This window comes from Calliphora vicina, chromosome 4 (genome assembly GCF_958450345.1).
Source record: "Calliphora vicina chromosome 4, idCalVici1.1, whole genome shotgun sequence".
In the NCBI taxonomy this organism is placed as follows: domain Eukaryota; kingdom Metazoa; phylum Arthropoda; class Insecta; order Diptera; family Calliphoridae; genus Calliphora; species Calliphora vicina.
In genome coordinates, this window is record NC_088783.1 from 34914347 (window position 1) to 34940372 (window position 26026).

At 29.4% G+C, this 26026-nt stretch overlaps 1 protein-coding gene across 1 annotated transcript in view; it reads left to right on the plus strand.

The window, feature by feature from the left end:
* The first annotated feature begins 3106 nt into the window (after positions 1-3106).
* y (L-dopachrome tautomerase yellow) overlaps positions 3107-26026 on the plus strand; it is a 29823-nt gene continuing 6903 nt past the window's right edge. The window contains exon 1 of the mRNA XM_065507390.1: positions 3107-3342. Within this exon, the coding sequence (XP_065363462.1) occupies positions 3108-3342 (235 nt within the window). The 5' untranslated portion in view covers position 3107. The remainder of the gene's footprint in view (positions 3343-26026) is intronic.

Here is a 26026-nt window from a genome sequence, read left to right on the forward strand (position 1 = left end):
GGAGTCGATTAAGCCATGTCCGTCTATCCGTCTGTCTGTATGTTGAAATCAATTTTCTGAAGACCCCAGATATCTTCGGGATCCAAATCTTCAATAATTCTGTCAGACATGCTTTCGAGAAGTTTGCTATTTAAAATCAGCAAAATCGGTCCATAAATAACGGAGATATGAGCAAAAAACCGGGACAACCTCGATTTTTTACCTATTTTTGATCTATATCTGGATTACTAAGTCATTAATATAGACAATATGGATATCTAATGACAGATATTTCAAAGTCCATTGCAACGATGTAGATAAGGCTATATATAGTAAGTTGGACCTACAATGGGTCAAAATCGCGAAAAATATTTTTTAATCCGAATTTTTTTTTCATCAAAAAATTTTTTTTTTCATACATTTTTTTTCCAAAAAAAAAAAAAAATTGGAAAAAACTTTTTTTAAAAAAAATTAAAAAATAATTTCAAAAAAAAAATATTTTTGAAAAACAATTAAAAAAAAAATTAAATTTTGTTTACCTAAAAATATTTAAAAAAATGTATTTTAAAGTATAATTTGGTGAAGGGTATATAAGATTCGGCACAGCCGAATATAGCTCTCTTACTTGTTTTCATTCTTTAACGAAATTTCAAAAAATTAAAAAAAAAAATTTCGATTATAATAAATTATATATAGGTTAGCATGGTAGCCGATTTTAAATTGAGTGATTTCGAGGAAATTTACTTCTTGGTAAAGTTTGAAGCATTGCTAAACTTAATAATATTCCACAGTGGGGCAGAATCACTGGTTGGTCCCATCAGGATAGAATTTGCCATGGGCATAGCCAAGGAGTATTCGAGTTTTTGTTTCCCATTCGATTTCAAAGATTTTTATATTTTTGGAAAGCGCTTGCTAACGTGTGCTGTTTATCTTTTATAATTTCCGTATTATAGACATTTGAAAATCCAAATATAAAAATTTTTCTAATTTTTTTGTTTCCCAAACCAATTTCTAAGATTTTTATATTTTTGGAAAGCGTTTATAAAATTAAAATTTAAAAATTCTTGCCAAACCTTGGTCCGTTTTTGTAAAAATACATGGCGTACTTTTGGACCGAATGGACACGATTTTTTTGTTATTTAGACAACTAAATTACCAATAACATACAAAAGATTTCAGGCAATATCAATTATGGATCAAAAAATAAACGATTTTCAATTAAAAAAATAGTAGAATTTTGCTGTTTTTTCGACGAAAAGGTGACTTTTATTAAAAAAAACTTTCTTTAAGAACGTATAACAATTTTATGTTTTTCTGTACGATATCTTTACGGAGAAGGTTTTGGTATAAAAAAACATGTCCAAAATTTCAAATTTGAGCCACGTGTTCTATAATCCCTTTTTGGGGATTTTCGCTCCAAATTTTAAGAATTGCAGAGGCCCAATTTTAAAAATGGACATTGTTAACATTTTTATATCTGGTGTCAAAAGTGTACAAGACTGCATTATTTCGTCTATCGAGCAGCAGGATTCATACAAAAGCAGGGAGATTGAAAGACCTTGAAATACGAATGGATACCTTACGAAGCGTAAGAGATCGTACGTGAATCGACACCTAAGCCAATTATCGATGGCGCTAAGGTAATTGTCTGTATTTGGTGGGAGCAAAAAGGTCCTATCTGTTATGAGCAGCTGAAATCTGGCCAGAACATTACACGAAACCTGTATCGAACATGTTGCAATACCTATTAAAAAGTATTTAGAATGAAGTGGTTGGGAAGTTTTGTCTCATCCGCCTTATATTCCAGACCTTGTACCGTCCTAAAACTATTTGTTTCGATCGATGCAGAACTCTTTCTCTGGGATATACTTCACTTCAGCACAGAGTATCCGATATTGGCTTGATTCGTTCTTGACCTCGAAAGATGGGAAAAGGTGATAGCTTACATTGGCCAATACTTGAGTAAATTTATATTGTACAAATGTTTCAAAATAAACTAAAAAATCCCGAATTTTTAGGAAAAATATATTTTTCAAATCGAGACAAGTATTATTGTCATTACTTGAAATGTTGTACTGTTAAGCATCTTACTAATTCCTTTGAAAACTTAAAATTTCAATTTGTATTAGGTCGATCAACTACAATGTTTTGAATAAATTTTTCTGTTTTTGCCACACAAAGAAAATAGTTTTGGTTGTGATACACGAATTTATGGCCAATCAAATGATTCAATTTAAATCACCGAATTCTACTGTTGTGGCTGAACAACTTTAGTTGGTTTGACAAAATTTAGTTGAAAATCCGTTGCTAGAATCGAAAAAAATTTCCTGGGAATTCCCGGCCTAATTAGCAAAAATAAAAGGTGCTATCGTTATTTGGCAGAGTGTCAACTCTAAGAAAACCACCCTAATTAAAAATAATCATATTACGATTGAGCTGAAATCAATCGTGGCCATTAATTTGGCATGTGCCAAAAAGAGTTTCAACCATTATCTTTAAGCCGTGTTAATGTAGGGTACAAAACCATCAACAAGAAAACAAATACACTGTTCAACACCAAGTCTCGTGTAAATACAAGTACAAAAACAGCAGACACTAGCGTCAGTCACATTAAACACACAACGAACCGAATAAACTGTTTTATACCTACGAAAATATAACTTGACGATCAATTCAAATAAAGACTGTGACTTCAAACAACAACAACAACTAAGACAGCTAGTGATATTACCACTAATACCAGCAACAAAAACAAACCAGCAAAGCTTAAGAAAATTTAAGTTTATATAAATCAGAGAAGGCTTAATAAACGAAACAGTTGCGCGTCTAACGTCGCGTACATAAAATATACCGTTTACGGTCTTCTAACTTAGAAAAACTCTATCAAAAAATATATAGAAAAAGAAAAATACAATTGTAACGGTTTAAAATATAAAATCCTGCAGAGAAATAAAAGGACTTTAAAAAACCATTGAAAATAATTTAAAAAAAAAACTGTGATATAAAAATAAAATAAAACAAACCAAAAACGAAGAGAAAAAAGGATATTTCCCCCGTAAAAGGTTTTGGAATATTCAAAGAAAAAAATATATTTTTTTTTAAATAACATTCATAACTTTTGTTACAAAATGAAGTGTTGTTTTGTTAGCCTTTTGGCGTTTGTGTTTTGCGTGAATTTCGCTCAGGCAGCTTATAAGCTGCAAGAACGTTACAGTTGGAATCAATTGGATTTTGCTTTCCCCAATGAACAATTGAAACAACAGGCCATTGCCAGTGGTGATTATATACCTCAAAATGGTTTACCCGTTGGTGTGGAGCATTGGGGCAATCGTTTGTTTGTGACTGTTCCCAGATGGAGAGATGGTAAGAAAATTTGGCAGTGAAAATTTATATAATAATATTGGTTTAATAAGAAAAGGAAATAAAAAATTAAATATCAAAGTAAAAATTTAAAAATTATTACACCAATTCAAGTTGAAATTGAGAAAATACAAATTGATATTGGGTAAATCAAATTAATATTGAGAAAATACAAATCAAAATCTTAAAATTCAAATTATTGGTAAAAAAAATTAAATTAGAAAATTGTATTGAAAATAAAAAATAGTAATTTGTTTAAACAAAATTTAAATTCGTACCAGTATGTATTTTATAAGAAACAAATATTTGAAAAAAGTCAACTACAATTTAAAAGTTTTTCAAAATCTATTTTTATTTTCTATTTAAAATCTGTCACCCTATGTATAAAACTAAACTAAAGAAATTTTAAAGTTAATTTTTGCTAAAGTCGACTTTATTTTATAATAGAACATTTGTTTTTATTTTAAAAAAGCTTCAAAACCTTTTCCAACATATAAATTCAAATAATTGAAAATATTTTTCAATGAATGTAAATAAAAAAAAAGAAATTTTAAAAAATTAAAAAAACACAATTTCAAAACAATATTTTAAATTATATTTGAAATTTAAAATAACAGTTAAAGTATTAAAATAATAGTTAACTTTATGGACTTAAAATCGACTTTAAGGCTTTTGTAGTTAGGCTGTGTGTTTTCTTACCCCCAAATTCATAAACAATTTTCAAGTTTTTCAAAGGTTTATAAAATAAATTTAAAAATTGTTTATGAATAAGGCTTTAATGTTTACATATTTTTTTTTTAATTTATATAGTTTTTATAACGAGTCAAAAAATTGTCTATAAATAGGAAATGGTGTAGTTCTTAAATAAGTAGAATTAAATTGGGGTAAACTAAATTTACCTACTAAATATGGACATTTATTTCTATCTAAATTTATTTTATTATACCCTTCACCATGAGGGTATGTATAGGTTTGTCATTCCGTTTGTAATCGAGACAATCGACAATTGGTTAAAATCGCGAAAAATATTTTTTACACAGAATTTTTTTTCACCAAAAACAATTTTTTTTAAATTAAAGAAAAAAAAAATTAAAAACAATAACTAAAAAAATGTTCCGATAATAAATTAAAAAAAATTAAAATTTTTTTTTTTTTAATTTTGTTTACATAAATAAATTTTAAAGTATAATTTGGTGAAGGCTATATAATATCTTATGCTTGTTTTTATTCACATAACGGAGTTGTAAATTTTCCAATTAAAAAATATATTTTAATAAGAAACAAGTAAGAGAGCTATATTCGGCTGTGCCCTTCACCAAATTATACTTCAAAATAAAAATTTTAAATATTTTTAGGTATACAAAATTTTTTTTTTGCAGTTTTTTTATTTTTTTGAAAAAAAATTTTAGATTTTTTTTAAATTTAAAATTTTTTTTTTTGACTTTTGGTGAAAAAAATGGGGTTAAAAAATATTTTCCCGATTTTAACCCATTGTTGGTCCAACTTACTATGCTTTTATATACAGTCATTGCAAAGGTCTACTATCATTAGATACCCATATTGTCTATATTAATGACTTAGTAATCCAGAAATAGGTCAAAAATCGAGGTTGTTCAGGTTTTTCCCCATATCTCAGCTATTTGTGAACCGATTTTGAATAGCAAACTTCTCGAATGCATGTCTGACAGAATTATTGAAGATTTGGTTCCCGAAGATATATGGGGTCTTCAGAAAATTCAACAGACAGACAGACGGACATGGCTTAATCGACTCCGCTATCGATAAGGATCCAGAATATATATACTTTATAGGGCTGGAAATGAAAAAATGTAGAAATTACAAACGGAATGACAAACTTATATATACCCTTCTCACGAAGGTGAAGGGTATACAAATATATATGATCAGACGAAATAAACAATATAATTTTTAGCAAAATAAATTTAAATAATTAGACAGAAAATAGAAGATAGAGACAATTTCAGTCTTATTTACTCTATTCAATTTTCGGTATTCGTTATACCAAGCTTCGACTGTATTGGCTTACAAACCAAATTTGGTTAGTCATTAAATAACGAATAGAAATGTATTAAATTTTTAAAATAATAGTTATATTATGTACAACTTTTCTCTCTCTATATTTTTTAAAGTTATTGACATAACACGCAACTTGACCTTGGGCTTCTGATTTTGATCACAATCACATATTGTAAATTTCATACGAAATATTCTAATTTTATTAGGATCTTCAAAAAAAAAAAATGACTAATAAAATTAATTTTCATAATTATATTCATATTTTTTCTGAAATAACTATTTGTCATCTTACACTCGTTCTAGTATTACATAGGCTAAAACTACTCAAGCACTGTCACTTGACTTCTTTCTACACTAAGAGCTGATTTCTCGGCTTTGCTTCACAATAATAGGGTCAGTATTTTATTTTTTTTGGCATTAAACGAAGCAATTACCTTTACAAAACATTAACAGTATAATAAATATTTTTTTATTTTTTTGTTGCTTGGCTGGTTTCTGAAATAAACAATTCAGTTGATATAGATATAGATAATTTTGTTTTGAAATTTAATCCAAATACTGCTGTAGTCATTAAAATATCGTCTGATTCAGCCTTGTTGACCGAATTTTACAGTTGTGGCTACAAAATTTTAAAAGGGATAACAAAACTTAAGTTTCTTCATTCGAAATGCGTCCTTATTAACTGATTTTCTGTTGCTGGAACTGAAAAATTCTATGTGTGCAAACGAATCATTCGATTGCCAACAAATTCGGTTGCCACTACGAATCTGTTTTCTGTATGTGTACAATAGTGCTGCTACAAAACATAAAATAAAGGGGTTTTCATTAATAACGACGCATTTTATTGAAATTATTTTTATTGAAAATGAAAGTACTTACTATGGAGGCATGTACCTTAACAGCGATGCCATAGACCAGTGATTTAATATAACCCCGAAGAAAAAAGTTTAAAGAAGTTAAATCACACGAACGTGGTGATAACTTCTTTAAAGATCAAGTTCGCGAGCCGAACTTGATCTTCAATAATTCTATTGTGTCTTACGCTGTATGGCACGTATGGAACCACATTTTGCCCAAGATAATAGCAACGAGCTGATCCCAAATATCCTTCGACAACCGTTGACGTATGTTGGACTCGGCATGAAAACCGCACCAACTTTTCTGATAAAGTTGAGGCTCGCTATCGCTTTAAGCTATGCAATGCATAGGTAGTTTCGAATTTTTCTGCAAACATTCAATAGTCCATCTGATTGGACTGTTTCATCGACCGAAAAATTGCGTAAGCGTATGAAACATTGTTACGATAGAACATTGATTAAACAATTTAATATTTTGCAAACGTTCTTGAAACGTGTATGTGTCCATGATTAAATGGCATATACTGACCAAACTATTAGAGAATTGCGAAGCCAAGTTCACTCCTATTTGAGAAATATCAAAAATACAATGCGTCGTACCTAAGGAAAAACCCCTTATATTATCTTATAAAGGGTTTTGTTCTTTCAATTAAAACCAGTACCAGTGTTTTGGGCCCTATCGTTTGGGTCCTATCGTGTTTTTAACAGATAGACAGACGGACGGATATATCTAGATCGGCTTAGAATCCTTTGAGGACCTATAATGCATATATGTACTTTTTGGTTCTACGACCAATATTTTAATTTATTAATAACGGAGTGACAAAATCAATATACCCCCATCTTTTTTGATGGTGGGTACAGGTATTTAATAAATATATTTAACAGTTTTCGTTTAACAACTGCTAGAAACAAACTTAAAAAGCTACGTAAAAACACTTCCGTCCTCAAAAACTTGAAAACAAAAGAAATTGGCATTGTCAAGACAGTTTATTCTTATCTTAGGATATTATCTGAGGATATCGGAAATGTTTCCTATGAAAATATAAGTACATATTTACATACTTAGTACATTTGCTGGTCTTCATATTATATTATTTAAATACTAACATTTTACAAGCTTCATTTGTCTAACTTTTACAAACGTAACAAATTGTAACTGCAAAAAAATGTTTAGTATTTATGGTAAAATACTGGCATAAAACAAATTGCTAACCACTTAACTGTCCGCTTGTAGTTGGATAATAAAAAAAAACATTTCCAAATTAATATGGACAGTCGAAAATAAATAAAAAAGCATGGAGTTCAAAATGAAAAACTTATTTGCAACCAAATATAAAGCTTTGTTTAAATTTTGCATTTTCTTCTTTAACTAAAGATTAACTTGAGAAATCAGGATGAATAATCTTGTATTTAAATATTTTAGGTAATAATTTTACGATATGTATTGTATAAATAGCACTACAATAGAAAGTAAAAATTTTAATTGAAGAAGCCAAAAATAAATGAAAAGTCAAATTAATGATAGTAAATTTAACAATAGCAGTTGGGCTACTAATAGCTTTTATGGATTTATATTAACGATAGCTTATAATTCATTTTTTAAATGTTTACTATTGATTCCTGTCCATTTTTTAGTCAGCTGTGTCATTCAACCTTTGACAACTACACAAAATTTTGCATAATGCAAGTGTTTTTTTTTATGTAGAAAAAATTGGCAAAATACATAAGTAAAGTATAAATAAAAATATATGAAGAAAATGAAAGTAGAATTGACTAGTAGTAGCATCGTCAAATAATGTAAACAGTTGGGCAGTTGACTACAACTGACTAAGCACGTACAAAAATGACGGCCCACAAATGTTTGGTTATGCAAATCTATGTGATGCCAAGTAAACAATCGAAAATTTGTCAAACATTTAAATGCTTTTACTACTGAATTATTGTTAAACAAGTAAGAATTTATGGACAGTCGGTCAGATTAGACCATATACCCTACACCAATAGACAGTACATAATGGAAATATTTAAGGATTATAGAGAATTAATAAAGATACCCTTACCGCTTTGATAAGTCATCTAATCTCTGGTCTATCCTTTCAATTCTCCACTGAACCCGACCGAAGTCACAAATAAAATCCAATTAAAAATATATTTCTTACAATGCAAAACTATTGGACTTATTTTCTATAGAAAAAACAATCTGCCTTTAATAAAATTGCTTAAAAATAAATTAGATGTAGAGTTTTGTAGTGGCCTTAAAAATATATTGTAGTAGAATCTTGTATACCCACCATCAATACCTATTTTGGCCTTCTATGGGGACTTGAATTAGTTATGGTCCGAACTGTTTACAATTTGATAGAATGATTATATAACTTATTTTATGACAATAAAATATTTTTCTAATATGGGGGAGGTCAATTATGGATCAATCCTCACAAAAGTTGTTAGAAAGATTTAGGTTCATATAAGACAATTACGAATGTTAAGATACAATTCATAATTTACAATTCAAATTTCATCGCCACATTAATGACTGCTGAAACAGTATTTCGGGGGGACATTTGTATGAGACCTTGGTGAAATCATGATCCGATATTGTCCATTTTCAATTCCAGACAAACTTAGCAGTAGGAGTATTTGTAGAAAATGTCAAGCAGCTAGCTCCTTTCGTTTGGGTCCTATCGTATTTTCAACGGACGGACGGAAATAGTAATATCGTCTTAGAATTTTATGAAGATCCAGGATGTATATACTTTTTTGTTCTACGACCAATATTTCGAAATGTTACAAACGGAATAACAAGAACGGTATATATATCTGATGGTGGGCATAAAAACTGCATTAACAGTTTTCTAAATTATTTAAAACTAATAAATTTAGAAAAAAATTTGTTGTAAAAAGTTATACAAAGAGACTATGAAAATGTGCTAATTAGCACATTTTCATATTAAGCTATTTCAGTGTAATTCAGAGATTTAGACAGACATTATGATAATATAAAAAAGTAATTTTTAGATTCGAGGTGGACAATTTTGAAATTTGTGTTTAAATTTCATATTTCTGTAGACTTATTCTGTAACTTTCGTTCCTGCTCCACTGACACATATTTACATTTTCAAATATTTGTACATCAATTACCATTTACTGACTTGTTCTTGTTTGATGTCTGTAGACGAGGGAATTTATTCTACTTTTTATTTTGGCAGCTCCCATAAAAGTAAAAAGATATTAACGAATTTCTTGCAAACTGTAATAGTGACAGCTTTAAAGCTTTGCACGATTTATTAGGTTACCATTATACATAGTTGCTCTAAAAACAGACGGTGTTGGATTATTATTTTCGAATAACTAGAGAATTATAATTTCATAACTTTGTCAAGCTCACTTTATTATTATAGGTCATTCCGTTTGCAATTTCTACATTTTTCATTTACGACTCCACGAAGTATATCAAGGGTCTATATTCAAAATCCTCTATCTTAAAAAAAACGAATTTTTTTTCGCTTGTTACCTGAGTTATTAATATTCGGTATTCTATAATATTTATTAAAAGCACCTACTTAATCTCACATATTGGTTTTTAAAATTTTGCATTATTGTGGACTTTATGTATGAAATGATCAGATAGAGGGTTTTGCACTTTAATAAAAATTGATTGTTTTGATTACATTTATGCCAGTTTTTAACGTGATTTATTTATAAGATAACTTGATTTACTTAAGATAGCGTCTAATAACACAATATTAAACAACAAATTATAAAAAAAATGTTTTTATTTTGCTTTTGTAAATTTGTTTGAAGTTTGCTTGAAGAAATATTTCAAAAAAATATTTGAAAATTATTTTTTTTGCATTTAGAAAAATTATTTGTGTAAGATAGAGAAATAACAAAAATGCAAATAAAACAGCAAAAAAAAACATATTTGTTATAAAATTCAGAACATAAAAAAAAACATCATTTATTGAATATTTTACCATCAAAAAGTAATTTTCGTGAAAATCAAAGATAGAGGGTTTTGAATATAGGCCCTCGATATATATTCTGGATCATTATAGATAGCGCAGTCGATATAGCCATGTCCGTCTGTATGTTGAAATCAACTTTCCGTAGCCCCAAGATAACTTACATACCTGATTCATACATTAATTAATCGGGAATTCTCCCGGCTCGGTTACTATTTAAAATTGAGAAAATGAATATGATATAAGGAAAAACCAGGGCAATCTCGATTTTTTTACCTATTTTTAATCTATATCTGGATTACTAAGTCATTAATATATACAATATGGATATCTAATAATAGATATATCAAAAAACTTTGCAATATAAGGCCAAAGTAAGTTGGACCTACAATAAGTCAAAATCAGTACCCTATTTTTTTTTAAAAAAAATTTTTTGGAGAAAAAATGTTTGCCATAACATTCTCTTCGCTAATAAATTAAAAGAAAAATGTGTAAAGATTTTTTTTTAAATTTGTTTACCTAAGAGCCAGTTTTTGACTTCGTATTTAAATATGAATTATATTTAAGTTCTATTTAAATGCGAAAATGAGTTTCTCAGTGCTTTTTTAAATGATACTTAAATGGCCGACGTTGGTCATTTAAATTCTATTTAAGTTTCATAAACTACCATATGTTTTTGACAGCTGACTTTTGTTGTTTGGTTTTTTTCACTCTATTGTAGTAAAAAAAAAAACAAACAACAGCGTCTTGCAAAAACTACAATTCCGATGCGGGGCAATTGGAGCTTCTTTTGTGCATTTTCCTACCAATAATTTTATTGTTTAATAAACTTTTATTTCTTATTGGGCAAAATGTATCAATTTTTGTTTTGGTTGAACAGCTGTTTTAAGCAAAACTATCGATAAATTTTTGATATTTAGTAGTGCTACCATACTTTTATCTTATTTAAATAAGACAAATTATGTAGCACTGAAAAACTCAAACTGTATTTAAATACAACTTAATTTTAAGTTAAAATTAACTAAATACGTATTTAAATAACAAGTCAAAAACTGGGCATAAAAATATTTAAAATTTTTTTAAAGTATAATTTGGTGAAGTGTTTATAAGATTCGGCATAGAGTTATATTTAAATCAAATAGAAATGGGTGGGCTCAGAATAGTTGGCGTGGCACCATCCATACAAAGTAATTAGTGATTTTAAAATATCTTATGAACTGTAATTTCGAGAGTCTTAATACTTTGTGAAAATTTCTTTGATACCAATGTCTGCTGTTGCGCTAAAAATAATGGCCATCGGAGCAATGGCGCGTTCCATCACATACTGAAATATATTAACAACTATTATAGTGAGATTTTCAAAACTTTGACTTAGTTATTTTGTTACTATTGCACGTAGTTGGGATATAAACGAACAAGGCGCTACGTACCTCCCATACAAAGCTTATATTCATTACCGAATATTTTGGAAACTATTTTAGTCAGAGTTGGTTTAATTTGTTGCCAACTAAAAATCGAAAATTCTAAAATTTGAAAAGCTGTAATTAAGAACCTGTAAATTATTTTCTGCCAGTGTGATTATAAATCTACAAATTTAGTATCGTTTATCTGCAAAACTATAACATTGTATGGTAACCGATTTTGAGGGGGCAACGGACAGTGGTCGTGACCCATTCCATATAAAGTAAATAGTTATTATAAAATATCTGATTAACTAAAATAGTGTGATTCTCAATACTTTGTTGGGATGGAAATGAGTGGGATCAGAGCCGTGTGCGTGGATCCTACAATTCAAAGTAAATAGTTATTTTCGAATATCCAGAGAACTATTATTGTGAGGGCGTTTAAACTTTGGGAATTACTTTGTTATTATTGTAAGTAGTTGGGCAATATAATACTTACAATCGAATTTTTGAAGAACTATTTTTGTGAGAGCCTTCATACATAATGTTAATTGCTAAATTATAGAGGTATTATGCAAAGCAATGTGTACGAGTATAATATCAAGATATTTGAAATTTACAACATAATTGTTATTTTATTTTACTATGATTTGGGGTAGCGAAACTCCCCACAGTTAAATTATATAATTGTCAAATCTTACAAAAGCAAACATTTATGGCCAGAAAAATGTAACAAACTAATTAAAGTAATTTCTATAAATTAGCTTTCAACAATCTGGTTTAAATGTGTTGTTAACACAAAAACCAGTCCTACTATTATACTTATAATCCAACTGCCATTTATAGGCTTAACAAAAGAAAGAAATATCCTTCCGCTTACATAAAGCAACATAGGCATAAACCACTTAACAAAAGTTGAGATAAGCTAAATAGCTAAATGAATAAAACGTTTTCTTACACACAACAAGACACCTGCAAATTATAGAAGAAAATCGAAGAAAAAAACAGCATCATAATTATACACTAACGAAAAAAAAGAAACACTCGCACAAAAAATCATTATAATGAAGTAATGTCAATTAACTGGAAAATGCTTGAATGGTAGAAAATATATATTATACAATATCTAATCATTATGAAATATGAATTATGACAGGAAAACTGAAAACTTTTGAAATAAAGTTTGGAAATATATTTCGCCATAATACTTACGTCCACACAAAATATGTCAAGTATGCAAAGTATGTCATAACAAAATCATAAAATCTAAATAAATATAATACAAAACTAAAGTGGGCTGCAACAAAATCACCTGCTAAGTGGCATGTGCCTCATATATAATTAAAATAAAAAGCTCTGAATAAGAAATCAAACAGACAAGAACATTAACAAATCAATCAGAAAACACCTAATCAATCTTGAAACTTGAAGAAATAAAAACATGTGAAAAATACACAACACTAAACAGACTTAAAACATATCTAAAAGAGGCATAATTTGTTAATTGTAACAAGATTTACTAAGTTGAAATCTATTAAATGACATTAAACAATTTGGTTGCAGTCGCACGAAAGAAAAACCAAACAAAAAAAAAAAAACAATCAAAATCACTTAAAATCAAATGTGGCACGTTTATTATGGAAGTCAACAACAGATACAAACAAATAATACCAAGCCACTAATGGCAATTACTATGGCTGGGTGCCACAACATGTATCGCTACATACATATAAGTAGCAGCAACCGATATTTAAAATAAAATAAAATAAAAAATTTAACTATTCTACAGCTGAATTGGCAAAACCCAACTAAATATGTACAATATTTACAACCTGCCGAAAATACTACAACTGCCACTATGACAGCGCAAAATAATATGTAACAAATGTGGCAGACCACGAGCTACAAATTCGTCTTACATGTCAGAATGTACGTGTTTCTTGTGAATGGTTTTTAACTAAACTAAACAAAAAAAATAACAAAATAGTTTAAATAAAAGCAATATTTAAACAACAGCCATATGATTTAATAGTATAATTTGTTTCTAGTTTGTGGTTTTTTATCTTAAAGCTTAATTATAATATTATGTAAAACAATTAATAAAAACCAGAGCTATGGGAAAAAATCTGAAAAAAAAGTCTAAAAATCTAACGAGCAATGATTTTGATTTATAATTACTAATATTTTAAAACATTTAAATAAAGTATGTATTTAGTTTTGAAGGAGCGTAAGTAAAACGGGGTATTTGTAGTAATTTGCTAACAAAAATTAATTAGTAGGAAAACTTGACAAAATTTCAAAACTTATAATTTATTTACAGCAATTGGGTTTCACATTTAAATATCTTTAAAACTAGTAAGAAAGTACCAAAAGTATCAAAATCATTTTTCTCTGACTTTCGGAAGTGGGCTTTATATGGAAGCTATGACCAATTATGGTCTGATCCCCCCGAATTAGGTCGCGCGATTTCTCTATATATGAAACTTATTTCTGTTGAATATTATGTGGATACCAAAATCGTTTTGGAAAAATTTGTGTGAGAACATCAATTACTTAAGTTACCTTTGATTTCAATAAGGAACAAAGAGTCACTATTAAATGACTACATTCAGTTCTTTGTTTATGTCTCCTGTGGGCCTGCGCAAAGTAAGGTCAATCCAATGAGTATTCAAATCTGGATTGGCAGCTGATTTGTTCTGTTCCATAAATTTGGGTTTGATATTGTTGAAGGCCAGAATATCCGAAGAATACTTCGCATTCATCGGTTGACAAATACCTGAACAGAATTAATGCAAGTGGCAACTCGTTCCACGTCTCGCTGGCATATAGGAACACGGATTTGACACAACTTTATCTTGGTGTTGACACGGATGACTGTTGATTTCCATATCGGACTTTACATGCCACACCATTACTAGAGCAGCCAAAGTTTGTAATTATGCTACCAAGTTAACAGAAAGATGTTACATCATCCAGCACGACATTGCTTATTTTGAACCTGTTGATATAAATGATGTTCCATTGCATGATTTAGCTCTTGGCAGTGTTTATCTTTAGACCAGCCTTTGCCGCTTCGATCTCTAGAGCCTTGAGTTTTGATACCATATCTCTGTGGCTACACTCAGAGAAAAAATATAGTTGTATATATTTACTGTAACCATTTCAATATTGTTAGAAGTTTTTTTTAACAATATTATAGTGACAGTAACTATTTACATGATTGTGGTAACCATAATATGGTTAATTTACGATTCATATGATTATATGTATATGGTTATAGTAAACAAGTATATTTTTGTGACAACCATTTGTATGATGAAGGACTTACCATATTATGTTGCACGGCTTATGGATATCATAATCTGAGAACAACATATTATGATAAAATTATTATTCATCATAAATATGGTTGTCACAAAAATATACTTGTTTACTATAACCATATACATATAATCATATGAATCGTAAATTAACCATATTATGGTTACCACAATCATGTAAACAGTTTCTGTGACTATAATATTGTTAAAACTTGTTTACTGTAACTTTATATATGGTTGATACAATCATGTGAATCGTAAATTAACCATATTATACAACAGATATTCATATAGAGCGATTGGATAAGACTTATAAGTTTCACGTCCTCCTTAAGACCTTATACAAAGGTGACTGCCATTCGTTGGACTGTTCCAGTGCAAGGCATCTGCGGACGGAACCCAGTTCACTTATGCCGAAATTCCTTTGAAATTCCATAGTTTCGTTTTTTGGGAATACTTTCAGTATCAAAGGGTGAGTTGGACAGCAAGCTAGAATAGTATTGTCTCCATATTTCAAGTTGTTCCGACCGGGATTTTGTTAACACTCCCTATCTGCTATTTAAAGGCTTTGTGGTTGCTTTTTTGTGAAAGCATAAAAATATCTTGGACTGTGCTCCTCCGCAGCTTTTTAGGCAGCTTCGCTTTACTTGTTTGTCTTGTCGGCAGTATTCTTTCCTCAGCGCAACTTTCTCCAATCGAGTTCTGACCTTAAATTTGGATTTAGTATCTCTTCTTGATTATATCAGATGCCAAGTGTCATCACATATCCATTGCTTTTTCCGTGGTGATCTGTAACCAATATGATTTATGGCAGCATCCTCAAAATGTGTTTGGATGCTTGTCCATTCATTACCCGTAAGGGCACGTTCGACGCTTCTTTAAGCTCTGTGATGTAGTTGTGCCTCCTAGCAGGGATTAGCAGGTTGCTTACATCGTATTTCTTCGATGATATTTCGGGTATTTGGTCCCTTAAATGACCTTAAGATGGATAGATGCTATTAAAAGGCGGTGATGGGAAAAGCAGTCCACCCGAATTTTAGCTGGAACATCGAGAAGGATTCTATGCCAAATTTAGCTGATGGCGATATGGTCGATCGCGTTCTTCGTCGTGCCATCTGGCGATATCCAAGTAGCCTTGTGCTCTGCTCTGTGGGATAATAAAGTACCTCTGAACTTTCTCCATCATTCTACCGATGACTGTGTACCCATTATCCTCTCGGGGACTTTTTTGTCTGGTCCCAGTTGCGCATTTACATCGCCCATTAGTAGCACTATATTGCCTGGTGGAATTTTGGATACAACTTGGCTCAGATGACTGTTAAAAGTTGTAATTTTTAGTAGTATGAGATATTTCAGTAGGTGCATAGCACAACACGCATGTAAGGTTTCTTGCCTTTATACGGAAACACGCATTATTTTATCTCCATATGGATTCCAGTTAATTATGGCATGTCGGGCTTCTTTGGACAATAGTATGCCGACACCATTTGATTTTGGATGGTTCTCTGGCTTTGCAGAGTATAGAAGTGCTTCGCATAATCCTAGGAGTAACATGAATTCTCTACATACTTGGGCGAATTTTGAAGGATCAAGTAGTGAGTGCACGTTCCGATTCTCGTTGTCCTTTTCATGCTAAATCTCGTTATTATAGGGATCTGCTGGTTTGTAATAGTTGCTGTGGTTTCTGTAATCGTCGATGTTTAGGATGGGTGACTGATTGGTCAGCACCTAAACAAAAAACCCAGATTTTTGTATTTCAAAGGACCCGAATTTGTTTAAAAAAATTTAATTTTGATTTTAAAAAAACCAAAAAGTTGTCAACAAAAAAAAATATTTAACAAAAAGCGATTATACTTTTTTGTTTTGTCTATAGTAATGGGTAATTTAAGTACATACTTTGTATAAATATTATGGGTTTGATTCAAATATTTGTTTCTACTAATTGAGTTCGGCACCATGTCTGATGTATTATTTAGACAATTTGATTTGGGAGTTACCCCATGGCTATTATTACCCGTTAGTATTAATCGTAACTAATCTAATAACAATGTATGTTCTTATAAAAAATTACTTACAAATAAAACAAAAAATCCAACAATTATAGTTTTGTTTAAAAATCGTTTAAACATTTACATTTGCCAAGATCTTTACTGCAAACCAAATATAAAAAATCAAACGTATGGCGGATTAACTTTGGTTATTGTTAACAGCTTCTTAAGAAACTAATTGTAATAAAAATAAATGATTGACTGCTCAAAAACATAAAATGACATAAAGTTTGACACAAAACAAAACATATTGTTTGGGATTGTTGTCATGTAAATTAGTTGATTTTTCTTTGTTTTTATTTAAGATTAATTTTAAGCCCGGCCCTAAGCACCGTTTTCTATGTTCACACAAAATATTAATGGCTAAACAATAAATTTGAATGAAAAAAACCGGCAAACTATCTAAAATTATTGAATTTAAAATAACCTTGAACCAATTCTCTGCCCTTTCATAGTAACTAGTGTTTAATAAATAAATATTTTGTTTAGGCTTTTCATTTCAAACAAATAATATTGTTCTTGTAAATACTTTGTTTGTTAGCCAAAGTTTCTTTTATTTATTTTTCTTTGGGTTTATTAAAATGTAACGTTTCAGTTGATTTAATCATGAATCATTGACAAGCATTTTAACAGCTAATTAAATTGTTAGAATGGTAACAGACAAATAAAATTAATGAGAAAAAAAACTATTAATAAATATTAAATAGAAACAAATATTTTATTTGTAGTACAGTAAAACATACAAATACCAAACCATAATTCCGGTTAAGGTTTTTTTAATTTGCTTTTATTTTCTGCCCATAAACAGTTAAATATTTTTATTGTTTAATATTTAAAAGGCGTTTCGTTTCTAATAGTTTTTTTTTTCCAGCAAAGTGCGAAAAAGGCCAGGGTCTTACAATGTTATTTAGATTTTTTTTGTTAACCCTGTTTTTTCCTTTTTTTTTGTACAAGACACTTTCGTTTTTTATTATTTTAATTTTAATGGAGTTTTTTTTTATTTTATATAGCTGAAGTTGAAATAGTTTTGAAAACCTCTGTGGGAGGTTTGTTTAACACATTAACATTCACTTCTTTGCCAAAAAAAACTATCACAAAAGTTCAATCAAAAACTATTTTTAGCTTTTGTTATTAGCTTTTTTCTTTGTATTATAAATATAACAATATATTTGACCTCCACTTGACATATTTAATAAAAACTATTTAAACTATTTCTTTTTACATTTTTATTCATCTAAAGTTTTGCATTAACTTCCCAATTTATTATATATTGTATGGAATTTTAAACATGAGAAAATTAAACAATACAGGAGATTATTTGTGAAGCATAATGGGTCTTATCTTTTATTATTTAATATGATTTTGAATAATAGTGGAATGTAAATTATTTAAATTTAAATAATAGTTTTAATGTTTAACATTTGCTTAAATAAACATCTGGTTGTTGCTTTTGTTTTAACTAACCGACAATACTTATTAAGTCTTTTTGTTAAAAACAATTGATTTGTGCGTTATTTCACTGATTACTAATTCCCAAAAATATGGTCAAGACGAGCCTTCTAAATATGTTTAGCTATGTATTTAATATTAAACTAAATGATTCCATAATTTGTTTTTAAAAAAAAATTGATATAATTCTCTTAAAAATGTTGAAACTCACATAGAATTCAACAGGAATAAGTTTCATATAGACGTAAAACACACGAACTAATTTGATGGCGATCGGTCCAGAATTGGACATTGCTTCCATGAAAATAAATTATTGAAATTTAAAAAAAAAAATATTTTTGCTCATTTACTTAGTGTAGAGTAGTATATATTCGGGCTTGACTGACCAAATTTTCTTACTTGTTTTTAACATATGTAAGTTGCCTTTAGTGATATGTGAAGTGAAGTGTATACTTATTTTATCAATAACTGGTCAGAAACTGCACAACATGTTCATAAATAACGCAATTCACCTCCTACAATAATCAGCATAACTAAGTTATGTTACTGAAGTTATGCAAATTCAAATTATTTAAAACAAATTTGCATATTTTCAACATCATAAATGTTGCAAGCTGTCAAATGACTGGGCTGGGTATAAATTTTAACATATAATATAATTTTTAAACTGTTAAAGTGTCAAATGTAACAAAGTTTTTGCTAGAACATGATGTTTGTGTTGATAATCTATTAAAACTTTTGTCTGTAATAAAACTAAGACGTGTTTGTATCTTAAGGCTTTTATATTAACAGTTTGTGTCTTTAATCTTTCATATAAAAGGCAATCAACTTCAAGCAGCTGTCTTAAATCTTTCTATTTTAAAACACAAATGTTTATAAAGCATGCGTCTTAAGTTTTAAGAATTAATGCTACATGTCTATTACACGTATGTGTCTTAAGTCTTTTGATGTATGTGCCCTAAGTCTTTCGATTTAGAATAAACTAATTTAAGTCTTTCAGCCACAGTTTTTTGTGTATAAGTTTATAACCAAAACAATTGCATTTTTACTTTAATTAGAGGTCATATATCCTTCGCTTTCATAGTATCTACCGAGGTAGATATTTGGATATTCAGTAGTTAATAACTTACACAGTTTTTATCAGCTTTGAAATTGCTTTCAGCTCAGTTATCAAAATTTGCCGATTTTTTAGAAAACAAGCAAATAAAAAAAATTAAAGTAAGATTATAAAAGTTTTTTTATATTTTATATTTTTGTGTATATATGTATACCGTGGTAGATACATTCAAATTTATGATAATTTATATTGGTTTTGTTACTTAACTAGCTTTACTTTATACTATCATCAAAAATTATTCAAAAGCTTATCTTAAATATATTCAATTGCTGTCTTGTTAAAAAACACTATCGTATTTTCTGCTCGAGATTTATTTGTGCGATGCAAAGATTTGTACCCAAGGAGTTCAAGAGTAATCTATGTCCAGATTAATATATTTCCGTACTTTGTGTGTTGTTTTTGTCATATACTTTAAGCTGCTGAAGAATAAAATTAATTGAAAGAAATCGCCACAGGCCAACGTATTGTTGCTCTTTTGTTTGGATATTGAGACTCATGTTTTTCCCGTATCAACGCCTCCTTTAGTTTTATTGTAAAATTGGATGACTTCAGACTTCTGTTTTTACCCGAAATATACGAATCGCGATACATAGATGGCTGTAAAATTACTTCTTATAATATGTATTCGATATTTTGATAATAAAAATTCTAACACAAATTGAATGTATAAAGTCATTATCTACCCAAGTAGATACCATGAGTTCATGTAAAAAACTTTCTTCATGAAAGCGAAGGATATTATGAAAAATAAGAAAACCTAAAAATACAGCAAAATGTTTTTATGGAATAAGGTGGTTAGTTTCATTTGGTATACCCCCAAATTTTGTGTAATCAACCGGCTCTTCCAAGCGAAATTTTTTTCACCATTTTGGTTCCGCAGTTTGGGTAGATAAGTCATTAACAAAAGCATTAGACAAATTTTATAATATTTTAAATGGAGCCCCGAAGTGTGTCACCGAGCTACATCATCAGATCGACTTGCTCCTAATAATCTTCTTCGTCGGGTTCAAGACTGCAGACACATTCGAATCCGAACAAAATATCTGCAATTTAATGTTCATTGAGTACACGCGGCATCCTTACAAAATAACAAAATATTATGTAGAGAAACACTTTATATAAAACCTATTTCAGTCACAGTGGTTAGTAATCTAACCACCTTATTACTATGTTATTTATCAAAGAATATAGTATAAAATATATCTGTGTTAGCACAAGCCAACCAAACACTAAATAACAAAGTAACACTTAATTTGATGAATAATAAACACTCGGACTTTTTTAACTGAATGCGGTAATATCCCTTAGTAAAACTGCGGTTTACAATATTTTCAAATTAATATATTAATCTAACCAGAGCAGCCTAATGGCAAAGGTTTACAAAAAAATTTAAACCATGAAAAAAATGCCAATAGATGTCACTAAAAATTGTTTATAGACTCTAGAAAAGGTGTTTAGAAAAGTGACCACTAAACCGGAAAGAGTTAAACAAGTTTGAGTTTGGGATTCTTTGGCTAAAATGCAGCAGGTTCTATTAAACTAGGTTAAATTCATGTGCTAAATTCGGTACTGCGGAATCTTATATACCTATATTTTTTTATATATATATTGAAAACTACTTTTGGTGAACATTTTTTTTTGTAAATAAGTTTTTGTGAAAAAAATTTTTAGGAAAAAAGTGATGTTAATTTGGATTTGTAGATATTAAAAAAAACTTCGCCGATTTAAAATTTTTTTAATATATGTATCTTCGATTAAAAGGATATAATTTTTTCGACATTTTTTATTTTTTTTTCGGCTATTTAATCGAGTTTTTTTCGAAAAAACGTTTATTTTTTACTCTTTTTTTGTTATTTGTATGGTTCCAAACCAATATTTATATATTTTCTGTATAGAATATATTAAAAAATTTGATGTCGCCGAAGTTTACCTTAAAAATTAAGGAGTAAAAACAATTTTTTTAACGAGTTTTGTTCGAAATTGGAAAAGTAATATTTTTTAAAAAAATCAGCCTATTTTTGTGCACCACAGAAAATATTTGAGAAAAAATTCATCTCCCTTAATCCTACCTCGTAGGCCCTAACGTGGCTTCAATAGACGGAAAGACGGACGGATATAGCTAGATCGTCTTAGAATTTTGTTGGCTGTATGACTTAAAAATGCGGCAGTTACAATGTCATAATACAATTGTGCGATTCAGAAGTGGTGATTTTGACACACACGGAGGATAAAGATCGCCCACACAGAAAGAATTATTGCTAAAATATTTTCAAACAATCGACTAATTTTATTTTCTATTAATATTTTTATAGATTCTATTAATGTTTTTGTTTGATTTTTATTTTAAACACTTGGGATAAAACAACACAAGCAAGTAAATAAGGGTGTTAGTTGTTGTCATGTGCATATTAGTCACATTGGGTAATTTCGTTTCCATGTTTGTTTTTATGGTGTGTTGATATAATTCTCATTTGGTTAAAAATATTGTATATACAAGTAGTTTTGGTTTTGTCAAAGGGTTACAAAAATATGTGAATTGTCTGATAAACAGATAATAGCATTGTTTAATGTTTTTCTTTTCTTTACTTTTCTATTTTCTTTTATTATTTGTATTTTTTCTTATTTTTATTTTCTGACTTTTTTTTGTAACAATTTTTGTTCATTGGTACTACACCAATTTTGTTTAAAAATGTTATTTAAGACAGACAAACTTTTCACTGAATCAGTAAAACTAAGAAATTCCAGAAAACCAGAAACAGTGAAATTTTTGTCTGTTTTAAACAAATATTTGTTTGAAATTGTGTGTAAATTCAAACAACATTTTTATTCAATATCATATTTTTTTAATTGGAAAAATATTGTTTTTTTTCAATTAAATTTTTCCAAAATTTTGTGTTTGAATTTACAAATTTTGTGATTGGTCCTAATTCAAACAATATTTTGTCTGATTGGGTGAATTTCTTGATTGAATCAGAAATTTAATTCTTTTTGTGCAGACTAGCCAAAAATTTTTGAAGACCATGAATTGAAGATTGTAGTCAAACTAAACAAGTGCTTGCAAAATCAATGGGAGCTACTCAATCAGCAATTTCAAAATGTTTTCAACCTGCAGGATTCACCCAGCTGCAGGAAAATTGCGTACCATACAAATTGAAGCTGAAAGACTTTGAAATACATGAAATGTATGAAATGCTGCTTGAACGCTATAAAAAACGCACCGAATCATTACTTGCGATTAAAGACGGATTCATTACGATAACCCGGCTTTGTATGTTTAAGCATTGCCAAGCAGCCGTATCGACACTAAAACCAAATATCCATGGCGCTAAGGTAATTCACTATATTTGTGAGTGCAAAAGTGTGATATCTATTATGAGCTGCTGAAATCTAACCAAACTATCACAGGGAATCTGTACCGAACACAGCGGATTCTTTTGAAGGAGAATTAGCCGAAAAATGTCGAGAATATGCGGCCAGCCATGAAACCGTAATAGTCCACATGTTGCAATACCTGATAAAAAATATTTAGAATGAAGTGGTTGGGAAGTTTAGCTTCAGCCGGTTTAGTCTAGAGCGTGCCCAGTCTGACTATTTGTAAAAGTAAAGGTCATAGCCAACAATGCCCAATACTTTGAATAAATTTTTATTGTACAAATGTCTCAAAATAAGAGCTAAAAATTTTAAAAAAAATATCCGCATTTTTAAGTCACACACCCAATAAAAACTATTAGAGTATACAGATTTTTCTCTTATATTCACTAATTTTTATATGGCTTTATTTATTGTCCCGTTATATGAGATTATTGATGTCAGTTTTATTGCAGGCAGCTGAAATAAATCGTCACCGAAATAAAGTTTCTAGTTTTCTAAAAAATCCCGAAGAGTAAATGTAACGAAACAAAGTATCCAGTAACTACAAATTTTTGGATGAAAATTTTAAACAATAATTGACAAACAATTTATTAATTTAGACGTTACTGGCGAGATTTATAACATCCTCGACAAACGTGCTACAAACGAAACCACGGTTGATGATCCCCAATGATATATGCTCCAAATATACTGAACGCACAAAGATATGCTGAATTACTGGAGAACAATTTAGTGGACTTTACTAGAGAGTTTTATGGAGATAATTGGACGTTCCAACAAGACAATACCCCGATCTACGTTGCTAGGTTCTCAAATAATTTATTTAAATCACGAAACATTTTCCTACTGAAGTAGCCAGCAATAAGATCCGATCTCAGTCCAATAGAAGATCTCTGGTTGATACTTTCTGCCAAAATCTTTTGAAAGTCATAACAGTATACAACGCTTATATGGCTACTTTAGAAAACTTGATAGGTTCTATGCCACGTAGACTGCAACAAGTTCTCATACATATGGGCAACAAAATATCCAATTAATTATATTGTTAACTGACTTAACAATAATAATATCTTAATTTTTTTTCTTTGGAAAAATTATTATTAAATTGACATAATTGCTTATCATGTACAAATAATTTATAATCTTGCTAAACATACAATCTATTTAAAATGTCTGCTGGTGTCAAAATATTCAACTAAAATTAAAGCCAAACAAGCCAAACGTATATAATAAATCTCAATATACAAATATTTTCAACCATGCAATATTTTATTTTGCAATAATTTCTCACTTAAAAAAACCTGAATATGAAAGCAATTAACCGCGATGAAAATTTTTTACAAATTGTTACAATTAATGAAACATTGTATCGCCACGATAGCTTAATTCCAAAGTGAGATAGAGAAAAACTAAATAATAATTGTGACCACCCAAATTCAAATAGTCTCATAATGTTTCACCATATCGCGCTAATTAATTAATTACTCACATAAAATATTTATCTATAACATGAATTTACAACTAATGCAAATATTAAAAATATCAAACGTTTTGCAATAACAAGTGCAATAGAAATTTAAAAAACTCTTAAGTTTTTAACAAAAACCTACTTAAATCTAGCAACCGGTTAATTCAAAGGAAATATGGGAGAAAATAAAAATCATGCTGAAAAACATTTATTGTTATGAAATCACCAATTAAATGTAAAATATATTATGTCCAATGTATAGTATACAATTTATGTTCGAACATGTTGTTGCAAGAAAGCAAAAAATAAAACTTTGTAGTAAAGTGTCTTGTTTAATTGCTTTGAAATATTTGTGGCATTAAATGAAAAATAAACAAGGATATTTCATATTTTATGAAAATGTTTACTGTACAAATGCAACGACAACTACATAAATAAGCAATTTTAAATCTCTAACGTTCACTGGGGCTTTTTGAGGAAATCTTATTTATTTTATAATTTAATTTAAAGTTTGTTTTTTAACAAAACCGTTAAGCCAAAAATGAGCCTCATCGCTGTACAAAATTTTAAGATAAAACAGTCGTATATTAGTTGCGCGAATCGATGACTAATTTTCAAAGTAAATTTAAATAATTTGGTTGTGTTTTTTCATCGCTAATCTATTCATGATGATTTGCCAGAGTATTATGATCATAAATGTCAAAAAGTGAGCGCAGCATGATATTTCGTTTGACAGTTAACACTTTCGTAAGTTCTATCGAGCGTAAAAAATCACCATTTATAACCAAAATAATGTAAACAAATTCATATCATGGTGCTTTTTGTAACCTTCACCATCATAATGGGGAGGGTATAATACGTTTGTGCAGATGTTTGTAACGCCCAAAAATATTAGTCTGGACAGCCGTACGTCTGGCTGGCTGTCCATGTAAACTTTGTGCGCAGAGTACAGGTCGCCATTTCGTAGATATTTCGATCAAATTTGGTACATATTATTTTTTCGGCCTAAGGACCAAGCCTATTGAAACTGGTAGAAATCGGACCATTATTTTACCTAGCCCCCATACAAATAACTTTCCGAAATTGGACTTTATCGGTCATAAATATTTAATTTATATATGTATCTCCACAAATTCCGCTCCAAATAAGTTTTATATATACAAAATTCACGTCACCAAATTTTGTTACGATCGGTCCATAATTAGTCATAGCTCACATATAGACCCGCTTCCGAAAATCACATTAACATGCATAAATCGCTTAAAAATGTTGGTATACACACAAAATTTAACATAGTTAACTTTCATATAGACATAAATCACACGACCCAATTTCATGGTGATCGCACTTCCGAAAATCACTCAAAAATATAAATTATTGAAAATGTTTTTGTTCTTTTCCTTAGCGTAGGGTATTATATGGTAGGGCTTGACCGGCCATACTTTCTTACTTGGTTGATTATACATAACAAAGTGTTTATGTTCCGATTGTCGATTCTGAAATCCTCAGGTATATATGTATTTTTCATATTTATGAATATCTGGGAATAGCTATGTATGGGTTCTCAAGTAAATATTGTAGAAATTAACAAAAGCAACCATTAACATATATATGATTTTGAAAGGTAGCCAAATAATGTTAATAATAG